Source organism: Balaenoptera musculus, chromosome 21 (genome assembly GCF_009873245.2).
Source record: "Balaenoptera musculus isolate JJ_BM4_2016_0621 chromosome 21, mBalMus1.pri.v3, whole genome shotgun sequence".
NCBI classification, from domain to species: Eukaryota; Metazoa; Chordata; class Mammalia; order Artiodactyla; family Balaenopteridae; genus Balaenoptera; species Balaenoptera musculus.
The window spans coordinates 23,073,833-23,093,848 of NC_045805.1; the positions used below are offsets into that span (position 1 = coordinate 23,073,833).

The following is a 20,016-nucleotide window of genomic DNA, read 5'->3' on the forward strand; positions in this document are numbered from 1 at the left end:
TTAATTAAAATTAAATATAATTAATAATTCCGATCATCAGTCTCACTAGCCACATTCCAAAGACTCAATACTAACATACGGATAGTGGCTACTATATTGGACAGTGTAGCTCTAGGCACTAGAAAATCACTTAATCATCTTAATTTATGGCTAACCAGGCCAAGCTAAGACCACACAACCATTACTTCAAAACTTTTCTCCAGCTTGCTCAGATCTCTGTTCATTATATACCAGAATACCTGCTCTTAAATCTCCATTTCAGAGGAACTTTATAAGTAGGGTCACATTAGGCTAGGCATTATATTATGAGGTTCTCAGAGGTTTCTCCAAAGGATATTAATTAAGATGAAAGAAGCCTTCTTCACTCAGTGAATGTCACTACTCATTCAGTGAAAAGATACCACTGAGCATCAAAAAAAAAATCAACATGAGTCTAGTTTATGTTGAGAAAAACTTACTGATTAGCATGAGTATGTTGACAGGGAATAGAACTGGTCACTCTTTCTGAGTCCCAAATTTAATTTGGTGTGTAGAACCAGTATTTATCTCCTATGAATGTTAGAATTTGAAGGATTTAAATAGTTTATTTGGGGGTGGAAACTGCTGGTAAGAAGATAGATCTTAATAAAGGAAGAGAATTCTAAAAAATATAAAGAGGAAATAAAATATTTTTAAAACAAAAAATTCTGCAAATGAAAATAAATATTAAATTTATATCGAAGAGTTTTCTTTGATTTGCCTAGTCAGACCTTATATATCTTGGTTCTAGAGTAGTGTTTGTAGGAATGTATTTAAAGCTATTGACATTTATTTTAAAGTAATTTTTAAGGTGTAATGTAATTTAATTGATGTTACCTAAATTAAATTTATCCCAAGAATAGGAATGTGGTGTTTTTACACTTGTAAAAAATATTGTTTTTTGCAAATATACATGGAAACAGATTTATAATTAAATCATTGCTTAACATCTGCTATATAGTATAACATACACTATAGTTAGGGTAGGTTCACAAATTATTTACCTCTGACATATTACTCTATAAACTTATTGCTTTGTTTTGAATTATCAGCTATTTTTTCATAGTAGTTGTTCCTAATTTATATGTGTAATATTTTTTTCTGTATCATTGAGTTTATCCTGTTTGAGCTTCTTGAACGTATAAATTTGTGTCTTTTATTAGTTATGGGAAAATCTTAGGCATTATCTCTTCAGATAATGTATGTGTTTCTTTTAAGACTGATGACAACATATTAGACCTTCTCACTCCATCCTTTGTCCATGATTATTTCTCCTTGCAGCATTCTTGGATCTGTTGACATGTTTTCCAGGTCAATAAATTTCTCTTCAGATTTATCTAATCTGCGATTAAACTCCTCTATTGAGCTTTTAAAAAATCAACTTTATTGAATTACAACATAAAATTAATTTGAGAAAATGAAATAAAATGCATCCATTTTAAGTATATATATTGACGAGTTTTGACAAATGTATACGCCCATGTAACCACTACCACAATTTAATAGAGCAGTTTTATCACTCTGAAAAGTTCTTTGGTGTCCATTGGCAGTCAGTTTTCTCTTCCCCTCCACCATCCCCAGGGAACAATTGATCTGTTTTCTGTCACTGTAGATTAGTTTTCTGTTCTAGAAATATGTTCTTTCCTGTATGGCTCCTTTTGCTCAGCATGTTGTAGAGATTTCATCCCTCTAGTATGAGTCAATAGTTTATTTCTTTTTATTGCTAAGTAGTATTCTTTTGTATGGATATGCTACAATTTGCTTATCCTTTCACCTGTTGATGAATATTGAGATGTTTTTCATTTTTTTGCTTTTCTAAATAAACATATGAAATTTTCATGTGCAGGTGTTTTGTATGGACATATTTCTTTTCCTCTTGGATAAATATCTAAAAGTAGGATGTTAGAACATACAGTAGTGTATATTTACCTTTATAAGTAATTGCCAAATTGATTTCCAAAGTAGTTACATACCTCTCTACATGCCCACCAGCAATGGATGAGAGTTCCAGTTTAGTAGATTCTCATTAATATGGAATACCATTAATAATAAAAGATGGGTTATTGCCCATCTTTTAAATTTGCATTTTCTTTTGAATAATGATATTGAGCATCTTTTCATATATTAGAAGTTTGTATATCTTTTGTCTTATGCATTGAAGATTATAGCTAGTTAAAATTTGGTCTCTTAGTATTTTGCTCTAAAATTAAAAATTTCATTTGCTAAACTTGGTGCTTTGTGTGATTTAATTTTAGAAACTCAGTCAAATGAGTATCTCTATACTCTAATTAAAAGAGTAAGGTGACTATGAAATACTTGCAAAACATTTTAACATAAACATAACTTCTTTTAAAATTGAGTGTCTGTTCATTGTGAAGAACAGTTTTAGACCTTTAATGTAGCTCTAAAATTCACATAACAAAGAATTTACCATATCTTAATAGGAAGGTTTCTGCCATTAAAAGTGAAAACTATACTTAAATGCTTTTTCGTAATTTACCTAAAAGCCTTGCTACATTTTTAGCTTGGAAAATTCACATTGTTTCTATTTCTTCTATCTTCTTAAATCAGTTATTAGTGCCTGTACTTAAATATAATTTATCATAATAGCACTTCATATTTTTCTAGGAATTTCATAAGATGAGGCTTCGCATACGTGTAGAAATATTTTCTAAAATGATATGAATGCTTAAATTTAGTAGTTTTGAGGCATTAAATGAATCGATTTCAGTCTCTGCCGCATCGGTCACAGACTGAAGGCATGCTCCCTGAATCTGGCTCACTGTAGCTGAATGTTTGCACCAGAAATAGGAAAATCACATGTCCTTCTTGCCATAGCTCTTTTGAGAATGTCATTTTGAATATTCTGATCTTACCTTGGGTTTAACTCTCTGTTATTATGCTAGCTGCTATATTTTCTCCACCCTTATAACTTCCAAAGGAGATAAATGGATTTGAGATATACAGCCTAGTCATTTGGGATTTGAGGTTTGATAATGCCCTAATTGGTTAAAGATAATACAAGGAGATTTTGAAAGTCCGTCCACAGTAGTCTCGAATTTACTTACTGAATGTTACTCAGATTTTAGTTTCCTTGTTTTTCTTTCAAACCTTAGTTTGTATATTGATTGTATATTCTGGGAACTTTGCTTCAGACATTTGTGCTACTTTTGAAGAAGAATCTGTTACAAGATGAATTTCTAATTGTATTGTGTATCCGTAGTCATATTTTATTATTCCTTTTGGTAGCACAGAACTTTGAAAGCAACTTTTGAAGCATCCAGCATTGAGAGTCCTACATGTCGCCACTTCAAGTACAGACTGACATTCTTGAAAGCCATGGTTGTTATCTTTGCCCTATGTATGTGCTGTTCTTCTGTGTCTAGAAAATCACACAGAAGATCACACAGATCTTCAGAGGGAATAGTGTGAAACAAATTTGACTTGAGGAATTGCTCAAGAAGTATTTTGGTACTTTTTAGTATGTACCCTACAACTTTGATCATGGTCTCAGCTACTAGTTTTGTTTTTGTTAAATTAAGTGTTAGGATAAATAAATCTTTTTTTTTTCCATTTTGATTAAAAGGGTAGGGAAGGAAAAGGGTCTGCTTGAGGCAAATCTTTTTTTCTTTTTTAAGATTTTAGATCTTAATGCTTAGACTGTAACTCTAAAAGCATTATCAGGGATTTGAGGCCTATTCTAGATACATAGAAATCATTTATCTAGTCCAGGTCCTTCACTTTATAGACCTGGGAACTGGCTTAGTGCTTCTCAACCTTGTCTGTGGTCAGGGACCAGTTTTTTTCCTTTTTTCCTGCATGGCAGGCCAATAACTCTGTAAACTACAATAAAGATGAGGTACTGGAAAAAGTAATTTTAAAATGACACACATGGTTTTAAATGCTTCCTCTTAATTTCTGTGGTTATCTCAATGTCGATGGATTACAGAGAGTTCTAGGACTAGAACAGTCCATGGACCACACTTTGTCCATCACTGCCCACACTTTATCTATCACTGCCCAAGGTCGAGGTTGGCAGACTATGACCATGGGCTAAATCCAGTTCACCCCTTGTTTTTTGTATGTCCTGTAAGCTAAGAATTGTTTTTACATTTTAAATGATTTTTTAAAGTACACAATAATAATAATATTTTCTTATATATGAGAATTATACAGAATTCAAATTTTAATAAAGTTTTATTGAAACAGAGCCACACACATGCCTTTAAGTATTGTCTGTGGCTGCTTTTCCTCTGTAATGATGGGGTTGAGGCAAGGCTGAATAGCTGAGACAGAGACCATATGGTCTACAAAGCCTAATATATTTTCTCTCTGGCCTTTTACAGAAAAAGTTACGATCTGAAGGTTTGGCTCTAGGACAAAGCAATGAATTAGTAGTTAATGGTAGAGTTGAGAGTACAAATACATTTTAAAATGTGCTTTAAATATTAGTATTAGTTGATATGTATTATCAGGCTCTGTGCTTAGTACTTTTGATGCCATTTTTTGTTCCCATTTAACCTCCCCAGTGCTGCCCTTTTATAAAAAGTTAGGTAAGTTTAGATCCCTTGTGGTCTAGTTATGTATACCTTTATTGCTCCTAAAACTCTTAACTCTACTGAGTTTTGTGGGGTTTTTACCCATATCTGGTGAATTAAAATGGTTCGATTATTTTCTAATGTGGATTTTGTTACCAGCATCTGGTTTGGAAAATTCAGCTTCTTATTCCCTGTTGCTATGTAACTCTTCAGTGATGTTTCTGTGTGTTCAGGTCCAATGAATGAGATGCATATGACTCAAAAATGTTTAGAAAACAGATATTTCTAGTGAAAAGATTACTCCTTTCAAAGTCTACTAAAACAAAGCAAAACTGCAGCTAAACTGTAATGGCAGATTTCTGTTGCAAAATAGCAAAGATATAATAGGTTAAGGCTGAGACTTTAGGTGACTTTTGGAGGAACGATAAGGCTTTCTATGTTTTGCCTCTACCACGCATTAAGCTGCAAAGTAAAAGCTCCCACCATATTATCATCAAGGATGTTAAACTACGTTCTTATACTTCTTGTTTAAAGCAGGTTCTGAAGTTCTCGAAGTATGCGATAAAAAAACTCAGCTTTTCATGGTAGCTGTTATTTCTTTGTTTTCTAGTTTTTGCATGTGATCACTCAGCAACTAAATAAAGATATAGCGATAGCTGTCATCTTTACATTTGATACATGAGCTTGCTTCATGATAAAGACCCTTTACAAACCAAATCTTCATGTTGGGATTTCTTCCTGGAATAAAAAAATATATATTGCTGTGAAAGTTTATTCATTATGATGAAAGAATAACTACAGTTTCACATTATGGTACTTGCTATTTTGTGCTACTTTTGTCACTTTATAAACATCTGGAAAAGAATTATGTTCATTGCTTACAGTCAAGAGTGAAAGTCTTAGCAAAATCTCACTGCATCTTTTCAAGCCATGGCTAGTTTTTGTTATCCCAAGTCTGAAAGTATCCAAGATTTAGTGCAAGAGATGCTGATGCACGCTGTCCCAGCAGCTGCGTCCCAATTCTAGGTAAGGCTATTCCTTTGTACCTTATAATAAAGCCATCGACTAGATGGCTTATGTATTAAAGGGAGAAGAAGAGCTTTATAAAGCTCTATACTTAGTAATATATGAGGCTTGCCTTCCAAATATTCCTAAAGAATGTATGTACTTTAGCGTGGGACTGTTAATGAATGAAAATCTGGGACACATCAACAGTCGTTATATAACATGTCTTTAACCATTTATTTGCATTTAATATTTCTGCTTTGTTTTAAATTTATGCTATAGAATATTGGTAAATGATAACAACTTCTGTTCTCTCCAGGAGTACACAAAATCTTGTGTTTGATTTGAACTGTTAGAATAACTTGTACTTGAACTTTGCTTATTAGACTAGTTTTTAATATATTTATTAGTATAACCATTGGTTGGATAGTGTTATAGCAACACCCGCCCTCCCCCTCCACCATCCCCACCCCGCCCCTGTACACACACATACCAGATGTAGTTGAGAAATGTTTTAGATTAATAAATTATATCTGGATTTTACTTAAACAGTGATTCTCTCTTTTGGAAGCCTACATATCTCAAAATTCTCTGTAGCTACTTTTTACCCAATATAGCATGTGTAACATTCATTCCTCAGCATATATCATAGTGATTGAATTTCTGATTCTAAAAATTTTTGATGCCCAGAATTATTGTGGAAGGCAGTTCCTTTCTGCAGCTCGGCTACAGGGAACCAAAGTTGCATGCGTTACTGTGTCTGGTAAACTTCTTGGAAGCAAGCCAGTATGTTCTGGTGAGTTTCCATACATGTAAGCGCTGATCACTAAAAGGCTTGCACAGTATTACAGCTGTTCCAAGACGAGGAAGCGGTGGGAAATTCAGCAGTGAAGCAGCAGCAGCAACAAGCAGCCACAGTGGTAGTAAAGACAGGGCAGGCTCATAGTGAGAGGATTTCACAGTGCGAGGCAGCGAGCATGCAGCTCCCCATCCTTCTGCCTGAAGGAGGCAAACCCAAACTGTCTGTTGCAGGATTTTTCTAGTTTCGTGTTTATGATGTGAAGTCATGTGATAATACTGTACCACAAGTTGCCAACTTCGCTTTACTCTAGAGAGGATCCTTTGCTGCAGTGCATTTTTTTCTTTTTCTTTCTTTCTTTTTTTTTTCTTGAAAGAGAAAAAATTGTGCAATGTATGTTTATGCCTACACCATGCCGAGGCGGCACTTACCAGTAAATAATCTTTGTATCCCTGAGGTAAGCTACTGTTTCTGCTTTCCCTGCACAGTGCTGCTGCAGCACGGAGCTGATCCAAACATTCGGAACACTGATGGGAAATCAGCCCTGGACCTGGCAGATCCTTCAGCAAAAGCTGTCCTTACAGGTAAGAAAACAGAGCTGCCCGATTATTTTATCTACTAGCTATTGGATCTATTAGCTTGCTTTTATAAAATCTTTATGGTCTGAATTTTATGTTTTTTTCTACTGATAAAAACTCAACAAATATATATGCCATTATCTCTATTATTGATTTGTTATATTAACTGTTTTCGTTAATCGCTGTACTGGCATAAGCATAAGCAATAGGATTGCTTATTATACTTAGAATTTCTGAGAATTACAGCATTAAATGATAACATAATTATTCCTGCTTTAGACTTTTTTTTTTTATGGTTTGGATTGTAATTTCCTGTACCTCATCTTCTCAGTTGATTCTTTTGAAGACCTTCACTATTGAGCAAGCAAGGGCATTTGTATTACTTTATAAAAGTAGTTTTGATAGGAAAGACAACCTGCTGCCTTATTGCTTAGATCAATGGTTAAATAAAATATGATGCCGCTCCTCCCTTGCCACTCTGTTTATATTTTTATCATTATCTTCTCCCTTTTACCATGATAGCAAAGTACTTTTTAACTGAGGCAATGGATTACCTTCTTTCTTCAGAGTGAAAAATTTTGGCTTAAGTATTGGTTTTATTAAGGCAAGTGTCAGGAACCAACAAAGAGGAAATGCTGGAATAGAAAGGCTCTCTCAATAACAACATAGGAAATAATGCTATAAGTGATGTGCTATTGAGCAACCGTTTTCACTGATCTTCATTCGCAGAGTGCTGCATTGGATCTATTTTTGTTTTTATTCTCAGCATCTGAGTTCTGCTGCCTTTGCCTTCTTTTACTTAACTGACTTTTGTAATTTGGAGCCTCTGTCACTGCAGTGCTCACAGTATTGTTTTAGGTTGTATGAAAGTAAATGACTTTTAGCTTCCTTTTAAATTTGTCCAGGTTTGAAGAAAATAAATCTTTTATTCACTTCTAAGTTGAGTCCATTTTTAACAAAGATTCTGAGGTGAATGGAAAATATCTATATACAGAAAGCTTTGAAAATATGTGGAATTTTGCTTAATTACTCTGCATGGAAAGACAACTTCCCTCAGTGTTAAAATTAACATAATCTCTGCTAAATCAGAGTAATCTGATTTATCTAAATTAATAAGAGCTTAGGTGATTCAGTTGCTGAATCAAGATAACATACACTAGAGGAATAAAGCTATTTTAAACCAGTGTAGATAAGAAGAAATTTAAATATAATTATGAAGTTTTAAATAATGAAATTAAAGTCTGTAGCCTCAGGGCTGCTGTTTAGGTTCTGCAGCCTTTCAGTCTCTTCCTTTAGCAAAGCCCCGGGCAACGATTGCAGCCTTGGAGTGGTCTCTGACCAAAGGAGAAAATTCAGTACTAGAGGGATATTATAAATGCTGACCAAGACTGTCTCTGTATCTGTGTCCTCCATCTGACCTTTCCTTCTCTTCAGTCCTCAACTGCCTGCCTTGTCCGTTTGTTAGATTTGTCCATTTGTTCATTTAATGCAGCACTGCTTTAGATCCACTTTCACTTTTTTTAAAGACAGTTTGAATATAAGTTATTAACAACAAGAAGCTATCTTCTAAGTGGAAGTGAATTTCAGGGGAGGTTATACTGGCTGTTGTTAGTTTGGGAAAGAAATTTGGCAGAATAACTCATAGAGACCAAAGCTTCCTGGAGGACAGATACTATGTCTGTTAAACTTCCCTGGAAAAGCATCTAGCACTGTATTTGGCTTAGATAGGAAGATATTAAATTCTTCTTGGTCATAATACTGAGCTCATTAATTGTTTTTTTCAAGAATATGCTCTTTTGGAAATGAAATACAATTTTTCAGATATGATTTAAAAGAAAAGCATTCTAGTGGAAAATATAAGCTAATGATATTTACACACTCGTGTTACATAATGCAGTGAAATATATTCCAAAATGTTTTTCTGCCCATGCAGGTTCTCTTCTAAGCAGTTCTTTCTGATGGAATTATGGTGGAAGTATTATTTCCAAAGTTAAATTTAAAAGATTGAGCAGTGGTAAAAAGAGAATCTTTTGAAAGGAAAGTCTTAATTTAGAGTTATTAGAGATTATTCTAGATGATGTGTCATTATTTTTATGCCAGATGTAGTTGTAGTACCATTACTTAACCTTGAGGGTGAAGTTTCTGTTCTTAATTTTTTTTGTCTTTGGGCATTTAATTGCCAAAGATGACTTACAAAATTTTTTATGTTACTGCTTTTGTGCATTAGCCAAAATTGTGTATAGATATATGTATATTCCTTAAAGGAAATTAACAAAGTGAAAACCTCTCTTACCGAATATTTTAAAATAAATAAATGACTAATACCCTCTTCCGCATAAAGAATGCATGAGTTTTTACAGAGCCGTATAAAACAGCAACATACCCTTAGTTTTACAGCTAAGGGACCCCAGCATATAGCCATCTGCTTTGAATAGTGCACTTAGGTATTTTAAAGAGAATAATTAATTGGAAAGACTCGTTAAACTCTTTGTTGAATTATTAAGTCAATGATATGCTTAGAAGAGATCTTGAAGGTTTTTTGTTTGTTTTTGGTTAATGACTGAAGTTCTGGGCAGTCAACTGAAGGACTTGGAGGTGGTTTTGTTTGTTTATTTTTTGTTTTTTAGGAAACAAGGATAGGAAAAGCCTAAACAAGCCTGTGTAAATTTCATTGAAGAGCAGTTTCGGTGTGTTATGATAATGGATTTTTAAAAATTTACTTATTTTGACCTTTTTCCTAGGTATAAAAAATACATTCATTAAGAAATTAGGGAAAATAGGAAAAGTACAAAAAAGAAAAAATTACTCATTATTCTACCACCTACAGAGAACATTCTGGTATAGTTTATTTATAACCTTTTTTTCTTAGTACACACACCCCGCATTCTTCTTTCTCTTTAATCAAATCAGCCTTATACATTACATATTGCTTAATAATCTCTTTTTTTAATTTAGTTATATGAATATTCCCAGAAGGTGCTAAGTATTCTTCTGCAACATGAATTTATAAATTTCATGGTATCCTTCTATGGATATATTTTAGTTTTTTGAACTAATCCTCTAGTATTTACCATTAAGTAGAGTGTTTTCATCCTTTATTCTCCTTGTGAATTTAGAGTTATTTTATCATTTCCATTGGAATTATGCTTCTTTACCATATTCAGACTTAGCATCCACACACATGTATCCCTCTATTCCTGAATGAAGTATGTGGGGATTTGGTGAACGAGGAGCTTCCTTTTTAAAGGGCTGCGCTGCATGTGGTATTACTTTGCTAGAGCTACAGGTAAATTAAAGGTGGTTGACAAAGGGAGTGTTCATTGAAGAGTATAAGGATGTAGGAGTATTTGTTAATCATGTAAAGGGGATTCTGTGGGGCACAGTGGGAAGTTGGGTCATAAGAAGAGGTGACAGCAGATTGAGGCTGAGAGTTTGGGAAAGGATAGATGGCCAAAGGAGAGTTATCGTTGGTAGAACCGAGGATGACAGGGATGTAAAGTGAGTGAGTTTAGATGGTCACGAGGTTGCCAAGGTAATTCATCCCTGCAGTTTCCTAGTAGATTTAGGGATAGGGGAATAAGGGAGAGGAATATATTTGCACCAAGGTGTCTCAAGAATAAACTTTTGTCTGGATTCATTGCACTTCTGAGGAAATTCTAATCTGTGATTGATGGACTGGCTCCGTTTCTAGAAGGAATCAGCTGTGGCTCAGGCTAGAGGCAATGTTGAGGGGTCTGGTGTGTGCTTGCGGAGCCTGGTGTGTTAAATCAGCAAGATATATCTGGAATCCTATCTCTTTTTTGTTGTTGTTCTTCTTCTTCACTGCTTCCTACTGCTTTTCAGATAAAACGAAAGCCTTCAGCATGATGAGCGAAGAGTTAAATGATCTGGACCCTGCCTCGGTAGGTTTGACTGCTAGGTTTTGCTTAAGCCAAAATTTAGGATTCCTTTCTTTTTCTCACGTTTTGAAAGCAACCTATCAGTAATTCAGGTCTACCATACTTTCAAATCCCCAATCCAACCATTTCTTACCAGCTTCACTGCTCTAGCCCTAGTACATGCCTTTCGTCTTTCTTTCATGACAGCGGTAGCTTCATAATGGGTCTCTCTGCCTCCACTATAGCTGGAGTGGTCTTTCTAAAGCATAAATCAGTGCTGTGATTAGAAAATTCATTAATATATTCTCATTACCCCTGAATAAAATCCAGACTTCAACCCTAGCCGACCACGATCGGGCCCCTGCCTTGCATATCTCTGACCTTGTCTTGTACTCTGTTCTCCCTGAGCTCTTTGCTTCAGCTACAGCTGTATGCTTGCTGCTCCTCACGCAGATGAAGCCCCTTTCTGTGTCTGGACCAACACATGCTCTTTACTAAACTGGGACGGTGCCCCAGAACTTCACATGGGTCACCAGTCAAATCTCCACCCAAATGTTTACTCCTCACAGAAGCCTTCTTGTTCTCAATCCCATTAGCTTACTTCATTTTCCTTATGGATTTATTACTTTATTATCTTTATGGATATCTGAAATTGCATTAGTTTGTTGTTATTTTTTTGCTCCAATAGAATAAAAGCTTCACAAGGATTTGGGCTTTTGTCTCTCTTGCTCACTTCATTGTGTCCAGGACTTGGACGAGTCCATGAAACAATTGAATAAATAAGGACATCTAGGGTCTGATTACTGGTCACTGAGGGCAGCATATTTTCCAGGTCCTACAAGTACTCAATAACTATTAATTATTTCACTCTCATGCCATATTGTAATAGTCTTATTAAATTTTCTACTTCTTCAAAATTGTTTTGAATTGCTTATAGTCATGTACACCTCTTAAAACACAGTGCATTAAAGTTTTTCTTTTTTTTAATTGGTGTGATGGGTAAGGTATCTGTTGAGCCTTTTATCAACAGATTTCTTGGTTAGTTCCTTTGCTTGAGAATATTCCAATTCTGGAAAGATCAAACTTCCTGCAGCTGTCACATCAGACTTCCAGATATCAAACCAAGGCCTAATTTTTACTCTTCTTTTTGTTATTGTTTTGTTAATGGGCTGTTTTGCACATCAGCTGTACTAGAGTAGAGCATATTGCCTTTCATGTGTAGTACATTTTCACTATCAGCCTCCATGATTGAAGACAGATTTCTCATGTCCTTAATTTGAACTTAAGGAATTACTTTTATCAGTTATTAGGAAGTCTGATAGTACAGTGTACCTCCTAGAAAACAAACCTTGAAAGGAAATCCCTTACTTTTAAAGAAAAGCTATATGTTTATCCACTTCAGTTTTATTAGGTGAAAATTATTGTTAACATGAATTCCTGATTTTTTAAAAAAATTCCCTTTAGCATTAGAGCAAGAAAGTTAAAAATTGTCATTGAAATAAAACAGTGTGAATACTCATTTTAAAGATGTGTTGAAAATGTTAATCCCTTAACTAATTGTTAAGAAAATTTTATTAATGGTTTGATCTGTCTATAATTTTGGACATGAGCAGGAAAATTAAGATTTTGTTATTAAAAGTGATTGCAACACTTTTTTGAAACCTTAAGAATATGAAAAGGACTTAGGAGAGGAATATAAAAGTAGTACCTTTTTAAAAAGACCATATCTGACATAGGTCACCATGATTTAAATTTTAAAGTGTTATTTGCACCTTGAACAAACAGGTCAAAGGTTAACCTGAAGCTAGTTCATTTCTTCTTTTTAGCACCTATTCAGTTCATTTAGTAGTTTTTATTGAATTGTCTTTTAGGTTACTTGCAGCAAGCCAAAGTTTGTTTTAGAAGTTAGCTTTATGTAAAATACAGTAATAATAATAGCAGCTGACAACTCCTGAATGCTTCTGTAAGCCAAGACCTGTTCTAAGGGCATTGAATCCTCATAACACTAGGAGATAGATATTATCACTGTACCTTTTTTTACACCAGAAGTTAGGTTACTTTTACAAGTTCACAGTCCTTAAGGGAAATTTTTGGGATTTGAACTCAAGCAGTTTGGCTCTAGAGTTCAGTATTCTTATATATGCAGAATCAGGTTTTTTAACCTACTCATTCATTTAGAAGGATGTGGTATAAAACACGTTTGAAAAATTGGACTGACCCATAAATTCAGGGTTTAAATTCAATCCGTTAATATAATGTTTCTCTACTTTCTTAGCTTAAAGATTGTTCTTTTCAAAAAGAAGAAAATTTACCTGATTAATATTACCTGCAAGATTTATCATTGTATTATTATAAGAAAATGACTTACTTGGATAATAAATTGATTTATCCAACTTTATAAATGATGTTCTTAAGTCTTTGCTCTCTAGGCAGCAGGCTTGAATAACATTCATTTGAAATATTAAGAAAACAATATTTAGAAGTGTCGTGTTGACTTAAAAAAAAAAAAAAAGCACAACGTGAGAGTTGCAAGTTAAGTTTTATTTGGGGCAAAATGAGGACTACAGCCGGCTAACAGATAACTCTGAGAGATAGCTCTCAGATGACTGAGAAACTGCTCCAAGGAAGTGAGGGGAGGAGCCAGGATATATAGGAGTTTTGCAACAAAAGGACAGGTAGCGAAAAGATTATCTTCAATTAAAGAAAACCAGGTATCTCAAGTTATGGAATTTAGTGCTTTTCTGTGTATGGGAAGATGCAAGAGTCTGGGCTCACTGAAATCATTCCTTTGATATGCACCTCAGCTTTCTGGGGCCAGTATCCTGTATTTTCACAAACTGAGTTTTCTCAGGGCTCACGGCAGGGAGTGGCTGTAGTCTGATGGGGGCTAGATGGCAGGTATTCTTTTCAGCTCTGAGTTTTCTCAGGGCTCACCGGCTCACGTTGGAGGGTTGCAATCCTTGATGACTGTGACATCCTTTGTTTATTGATATGGCAAGAAATATTCCACTTATAAATATTCCATTTATCAGAAGCTATAAGGAAAGATATAATAATCAAAATGTTTGAACTATTCATTTCATAATGAATAAGAGGCAGCTCAAATAATTTAAGTGTGTACGCCTTAAATGAGTTACAGTTAGACATAAATATATGGAATGGGAGAGAATAGAAATTTTCTGTTTAGCTAACCCAGAATTCTAGTATTTCACCCTCTTCCCATCAACCTTTTGTGTAATTAAAGCCAGCAGGCCTACTTTAATGATCATTAAAACCAGCATGATCATTTAACTCATCAAAAATGACATATTTGTGAAGCATAATATCTTGTTAGTGTACTCTGAGAGCAACTGTCATTTTCCCTAGTAAACTGTAGCAATCTTATAGCATTTTCATTGCAATTTATATTAGAGCTTCAACTACAACCAAACTGCTGTTTTAAATGGTTCTTTTAAATTTTCTTATAATAATTAGTTAACATTTGCTTTCTTAAGTAGAACGTGCGACATTAGAATTCATTAATGCTTTAGTATTGTAAGGGTTAATGAAATTTTCATTAAACTTTTATTTTGACATTATTGTAGGTTCACATGCAGTTGTAAGAAATAATACAGGGAGGTTCCCAGTACCCTCTTTATTATTTTCCCTTAGTGGTAACATCTTGCAAAACTGTAGTATGGTATCACAACCAGAATATTGACATTGATGCACTAAAGATACAAAACATTTCCATCACCAGAAATACTGATTCTGTAGCTTTCCCTACTTGTAATGTCTTTATTTTGGTATTAGGATAATGCTGGCTTCATAGAATGAATTAGGAAGTGTTCCATCTGCTTTTATTTTCTAGATGAGATTGTTTTCTAGAAGAAATTATTTCTTTTATAAATGTTTGGTAGAATTCACCAGTGAAACCATCTGGGCCTGGTACTTTCTTTTTTGGAAGATTATTATTCATTCAATATCTCTAATAGGTACAGGGCTAATTAGGTTATATATTTTTTCCTTGTGTGAGTTTTGGTAGCTTATGTCTTTCAAGGAATTTCATCTAAGCTGTCAGATTTCTGTGTGTAGAGTTGTTTGTAGTTTTCTTTTGTTAGATACCTTTTAATGTCTGCAGAATTTGTAGTGATAGCCTCTGTTGCATTCCTGATAATTGGTAATTTGTGTTTTCTCTTCTGTGTTACTAGTGTTTCCTAGAAGTTTGTCAGTTTTATTGACCCTTTTCAAAGAACCAAGTCATTGTTTCATTGATTTTTTTTTTCAGTTATGTTGATTTCTGTTCTTATGTTTATTATTTCCTTCTGCTTACTTTGGGCTTATTTCACTCTTTTTCTTGGGGTGGTAGTTTAGAAAATTGATTTGAGACTTTTCCTCTTTTCTGATATATGCATTTAGTGCTATAAATTTCCCTCTAAGTACTACTTTGGCTGTATTCCACAAATTTTGATACGTTCTATTTTTATTTTCATTCAGTTCAATATATTCTTTTTTAATTCTCGAGACTTTCTCTTTAACCCATGGTTAAATACTTTCTCTTTAACCCATGGTTAAATATTTAGTGGATGTATGTTGTTTAGAATCTAAGTGTTTGGAGATTTTTCTATTACCTTTTTGATATACTTTCTAGTTTGATTCGATTGTGGTTGGACAACACTTGTTACGTTTTCAGTTCTTTTCATTAAAAAATTTTTGTTTTATGGCCCAGAATGTGGTCTATGTTGGTATATGTTAAATGGGCATGTAAAAAGAATGTGTTTTGGCTGTTGTTGGATGGAGCATTCTATAAATGTCTGTTCCATTCTGTTCGTTGATGGTGTTATTGAGTCCTTCTCTATCCTTGCTGATCTTTTCCCTACATGGCCTTGACTGACATCACAGGAGGAGAAGAGGGTTGACTTCATTACCATTGGGCTGTAGTGAAAGTTTGTGGCAGTCTGTGGTCTCCACCAACACTGTGGTGAGGAGGGGCTAATTGTTACCTGGCAGAGATAAAGTCTTGTTTCCTAGTGAGCTTGCAAATTTAGACTCATCGCAGGCCTTTGCTTCGTGAGTAGGGGTAGAGCCACAGTTTTTTTGTTTTTGTTTTTGGGTTTTTTTTTGTTTTTTGTTTTTTGTAGTATTTGACTGGAAGAGGCAGTTATTGTCTAAAGGTTTTCTGTCATGCCAGACTTTCCCTTTCTGGCCTTTGGCTTGGGAGAACAGACTTTTGTTTGTCTGCACCTGTTGGCATTTTCTGAGTTGTCAGCTTCTTCAGCTCTTAAGTCTGTATATACGGGGCATAAAGGACTTGAGAACTCACCACCATGAGTCATTCCTTGCGTACCAAGGTCCTTAACTGGTCTGCCTTCTTCTGCCCACCATTGAGAGTCTTCTTATATATATTTTACATATGATGTCCAGGTTTTTTTAGGTGTACTTGGTGGGAAGAATACAGAAAAGTACATCTACTCCATTTTCCTAGAAGTCTTGAAACTATTTTTGATCAGTTATTACTATTTGCAATCAGTCATTTCTCATATGTATACTCTGAGGATTTAAGCATTGAGTGTAACTATATGAACAATAGGAATTTCGGTGGCATGCTTATTTTTCTAAATCTACCTGCTGATCAGAAACCTATATTTAAGCAACTGTGAGTTATGAGGGGTATGATTGGACTCTCAGTACTATTCACATAGTACTGCAGAGAACTTAATTGTTTAATGCATTAGCTTTTTATAGGTGAATAAAAAGCAAAATTATGATTTTAGTGTTTACAGCTGAAATAATTGTGACTAAAAGTAAAAGTTATCAACAGCTTGCTGCTTTATCAGTTGGTAACTGGTAGATAAGCCCATAGTCCCCTCCTTCATGATCTTCTTTCTGTGCTGTTCATTATTTCCATTTACTCTTTGGCTCAGCCCTAAGGTTGGAATAGCCCAGTAGCCAGTATTTTCCTAGTTTATCTAACGTAGGAGAGTTATTTTTCTGAAACTTTAAAAAGTCATTGAAACACATATCATGAGGCTTTATTATTTAAAAAATGAGGTGTCCCTGAATAGTGGAATAAAGGGAGTAATTGGTAATTATTTAGGATTAAAGAGGCTCTGTAATTAAAGTAACTAACTTAGTATTGGAGAGTTTACTGATGGAATTTTTGCAGAATACCATCTTTTCCTGCTGTACTCCAGCTTTGTCAGTGTCCATGCCTTAACTTACTCATTCATAATGCTGAGGAAATTGGAGCAGGGTGTGATGGTGCAAAAAAATATAGGTTGACCTAAAACAAAAACCTTCTTTGAACAGATACCCACTTTTGTGCCTGGTGTTTTCTAGCAGAACTTACCTTACACCTACATTTTCCTACCTTCCAACATGCTGGTTAAGCAGATATCAATGAGGAACATGTGCTAGCTGGTAGGAAGAAGCGAATGAGCTGTGTATACCCATTTGCTTACGGAGCAGTTTCTCAAAGCTTTGGACTAGAATGGTTGTTGATGACCTAGGAGGCACTGTGCTCTTCCTAACCCTTTCCCCACTTTATGGAGGAAAAGCTATCACTAGCAGCAGGTTCGTGGCCATACTGCAAAACTGCAGCACTGGCTATATAGCACAGTTACACGAATTTTTGGAATCAAGAATATCTGCATTGGAATGTCAGTTCCAATGGTTCTGAGCGTGGCCGTTGATAGATAAATTATTACTTGGGGAAAACAGTAACTATACAGTGGAGAAATCTGATAATACCCTTACTGGGGAAGCAAAATTAATATAATCAGTGAGAGTCAGATAAACCTTGCATGCTGTCAGATGTAATACCTGAGAAGGACACAACATCTCTCATGTTGTATTCTAGCCAGGGATGCATAACTAAATCTCACAGGGAGACATTAGACAAACACAAATTTAGGTGCATTCTACAAAATAATTGGCCTGTATTTTTCAAAAATGTCAATGTCATGAAAGACCAAAGGCTGAGGAATTATTTCAAATTAAAAGAGATTAAAGAGACATGACAACTAAATGCAAAATACATGATCCTGGACTGGAGGGGGAAAATGCTATGAAGGATATTATTGGAACAATAACAAAATTGGAATATGTACACTCTGTTAGATAAAAGTATTGTACTAATGTTAAATTTCCTGAATTTAATTACTGTACAGTGCTTACATAAGAAAATATCCACGTTTTTAGGAAATAAACACTGAAGTAATAAAAGGCAAAGAGACATGATGTATTGCAACCTTCTGAAATGGTTTAGAAAAATCATTTATTGCTTCTACATACATACATAGAGATATAGAGGGGAAAGAGAGAGAGGATATAAAGAACATGGACAAAATATTAAAAATTGGTGAGTCTGGGCAAAGAGTATATAGGAATTCTCTGTACCTATTTTGCAGTTTTTCTCTGTGTTTGAAATTATTTCAAATGAAAAGACTTTAAAAATTATCACTCTGGGCAAAAAAAAATGTGGCAGTTTGGTTAATAAATTATATGGTCACCCTGTACTATTTTTTTCTACTTTTCATCCTCATATAGTCTCATTTTTTGAATTACTAATGTTTAGGGAAAGCTCAATCTTTTTTTTTTTTCTTTACATTTTACTTTTTTTTTTTTTTTTTAATCTTTTGGCTGCACTGCGCGGCATGTGGGATCTTAGTTCCCCGACTAGGGATTGAACCCATGCTGCCTGCATTGGGAGGTGGATTCTTAACGACTGGACCACCAGGGAAGTCCCCTCTTTACATTTTACTTTTAGCTACATTGGTGTCCTTTTCTGTTTATTACTGCGTCAAAATTAAATGCTTGTTTCTTTTCTATGGATAAAGTTTCCTTGTTTTAGATCAGAACACCATCTTATGGGCATTGTTAGAATTTTTAACTTTCCTTGTTTTCTGTCTTGTTCTGAAGGAAACTCTTGGGCATTAAATTTGTTGAGATTGTTTTGAAACAAATATTATCCGTACCCTTTTGTCTTTTCTCCCCCACCCCCCACCCCAAGACCACAATGTTCCTGTTTGGGTGAGAGTATATTCACTCTGGTTGGTTGAGGATACATGACCTTAGTGGGCACAAGGTGGGTACTAACTATTTCCTAGGAAGCTTTTTAATCAGGTTAGCCTTCTTGCGCTTCTGACTGTGATAGGTATGTGAACAGTATTTTCTTTTCTCAGGGAAAGGATCAGGTTTACTTAGAGTGTCAATAACTTAGAGTGTCTTAAAATTATGTGTTTGATAATCAGCCTCTGACAGTTTTAGAATTGCTAGATTTCTTTTGATGTGGACATTGAAAGTCATCTGAATTGATAGTCTGACAGGGCATGGAGAGAAATACAGTGAATTATGTGCTCAAGTGTTTCTGAATGAAAGTGGGAAATATAATCAGAAATAACAATGAGTATTGTTTTTTATATGTGGGAATTTCTTTTAAAAGAAGTAGTTATTAGGAGATTAATTAGACAGGAAATCAGTACTAGATAAGGAATGCTTTACAAATAGGCTGTCCTTTGATTTGTGGATTATCAAAACTCGTCATCTCCAGTTTGTATCTCTTTTCTTTCTGAGGTGGAGTAACATTCTGTGTATGAGTTTTTGTTTATGTTCTTTCCCTCATGTTTTTTTCTTTGTGGGGAAAAATTCATTGCTCCTTATAATTCTAGTTATATGTATTTGGCTTCAGTGTTTGGAAATAGGCCCCAGTGAGTGAAGAAGAATCTTTTTTTCTCTATTGATGTTCTAATCTTCCCATATGTTGTTTTTCTATTATTCTATTACCCTCCATTACACTGAAATGAATGCAAAATGAATGATATATTGCTTATGACAAGATATAAAAATGACTCTTGTTTTTAAGAAGTTATTAGAATGCCAGTGGCAGTAACAGACAGACATGGGAGAGTATCCTATTCTCCAGAAGAGCAACCGATTTTGTGAACTTGTTTGCAAAATAAGTCTTCTTTCATTTTTAAAACCTAATAAGGAAAAATAAAATAACTGCTTGCCTATATTCTTTGTAAAACAGAAACAAAAACATACCAAATAGTAATATTAATGATGGTTTATAGAAGAAAAGGCTAGCCAAGAATGTAGAAGGAAAAGAAATTCGATTAAGAATGGAAGCAATATTTAGATGTTTTATGCTTAGTACCATCATACCAGAAGTTTGTGATTTTACTCATTTCTTTCTTTTAAGGGTATATTTTTATACATAC

At 34.5% G+C, this 20,016-nt stretch overlaps 1 protein-coding gene across 2 annotated transcripts in view; it reads left to right on the top strand.

Annotated features, from left to right (window-relative positions):
* TNKS (tankyrase) overlaps positions 1-20,016 on the top strand; it is a 182,220-nt gene that overhangs the window by 47,702 nt on the left and 114,502 nt on the right. For both annotated transcript variants that reach the window (XM_036838654.1, XM_036838655.1), the window contains exon 3: positions 6,849-6,944. In XM_036838654.1, the coding sequence (XP_036694549.1) occupies positions 6,849-6,944 (96 nt within the window). The remainder of the gene's footprint in view (positions 1-6,848; positions 6,945-20,016) is intronic.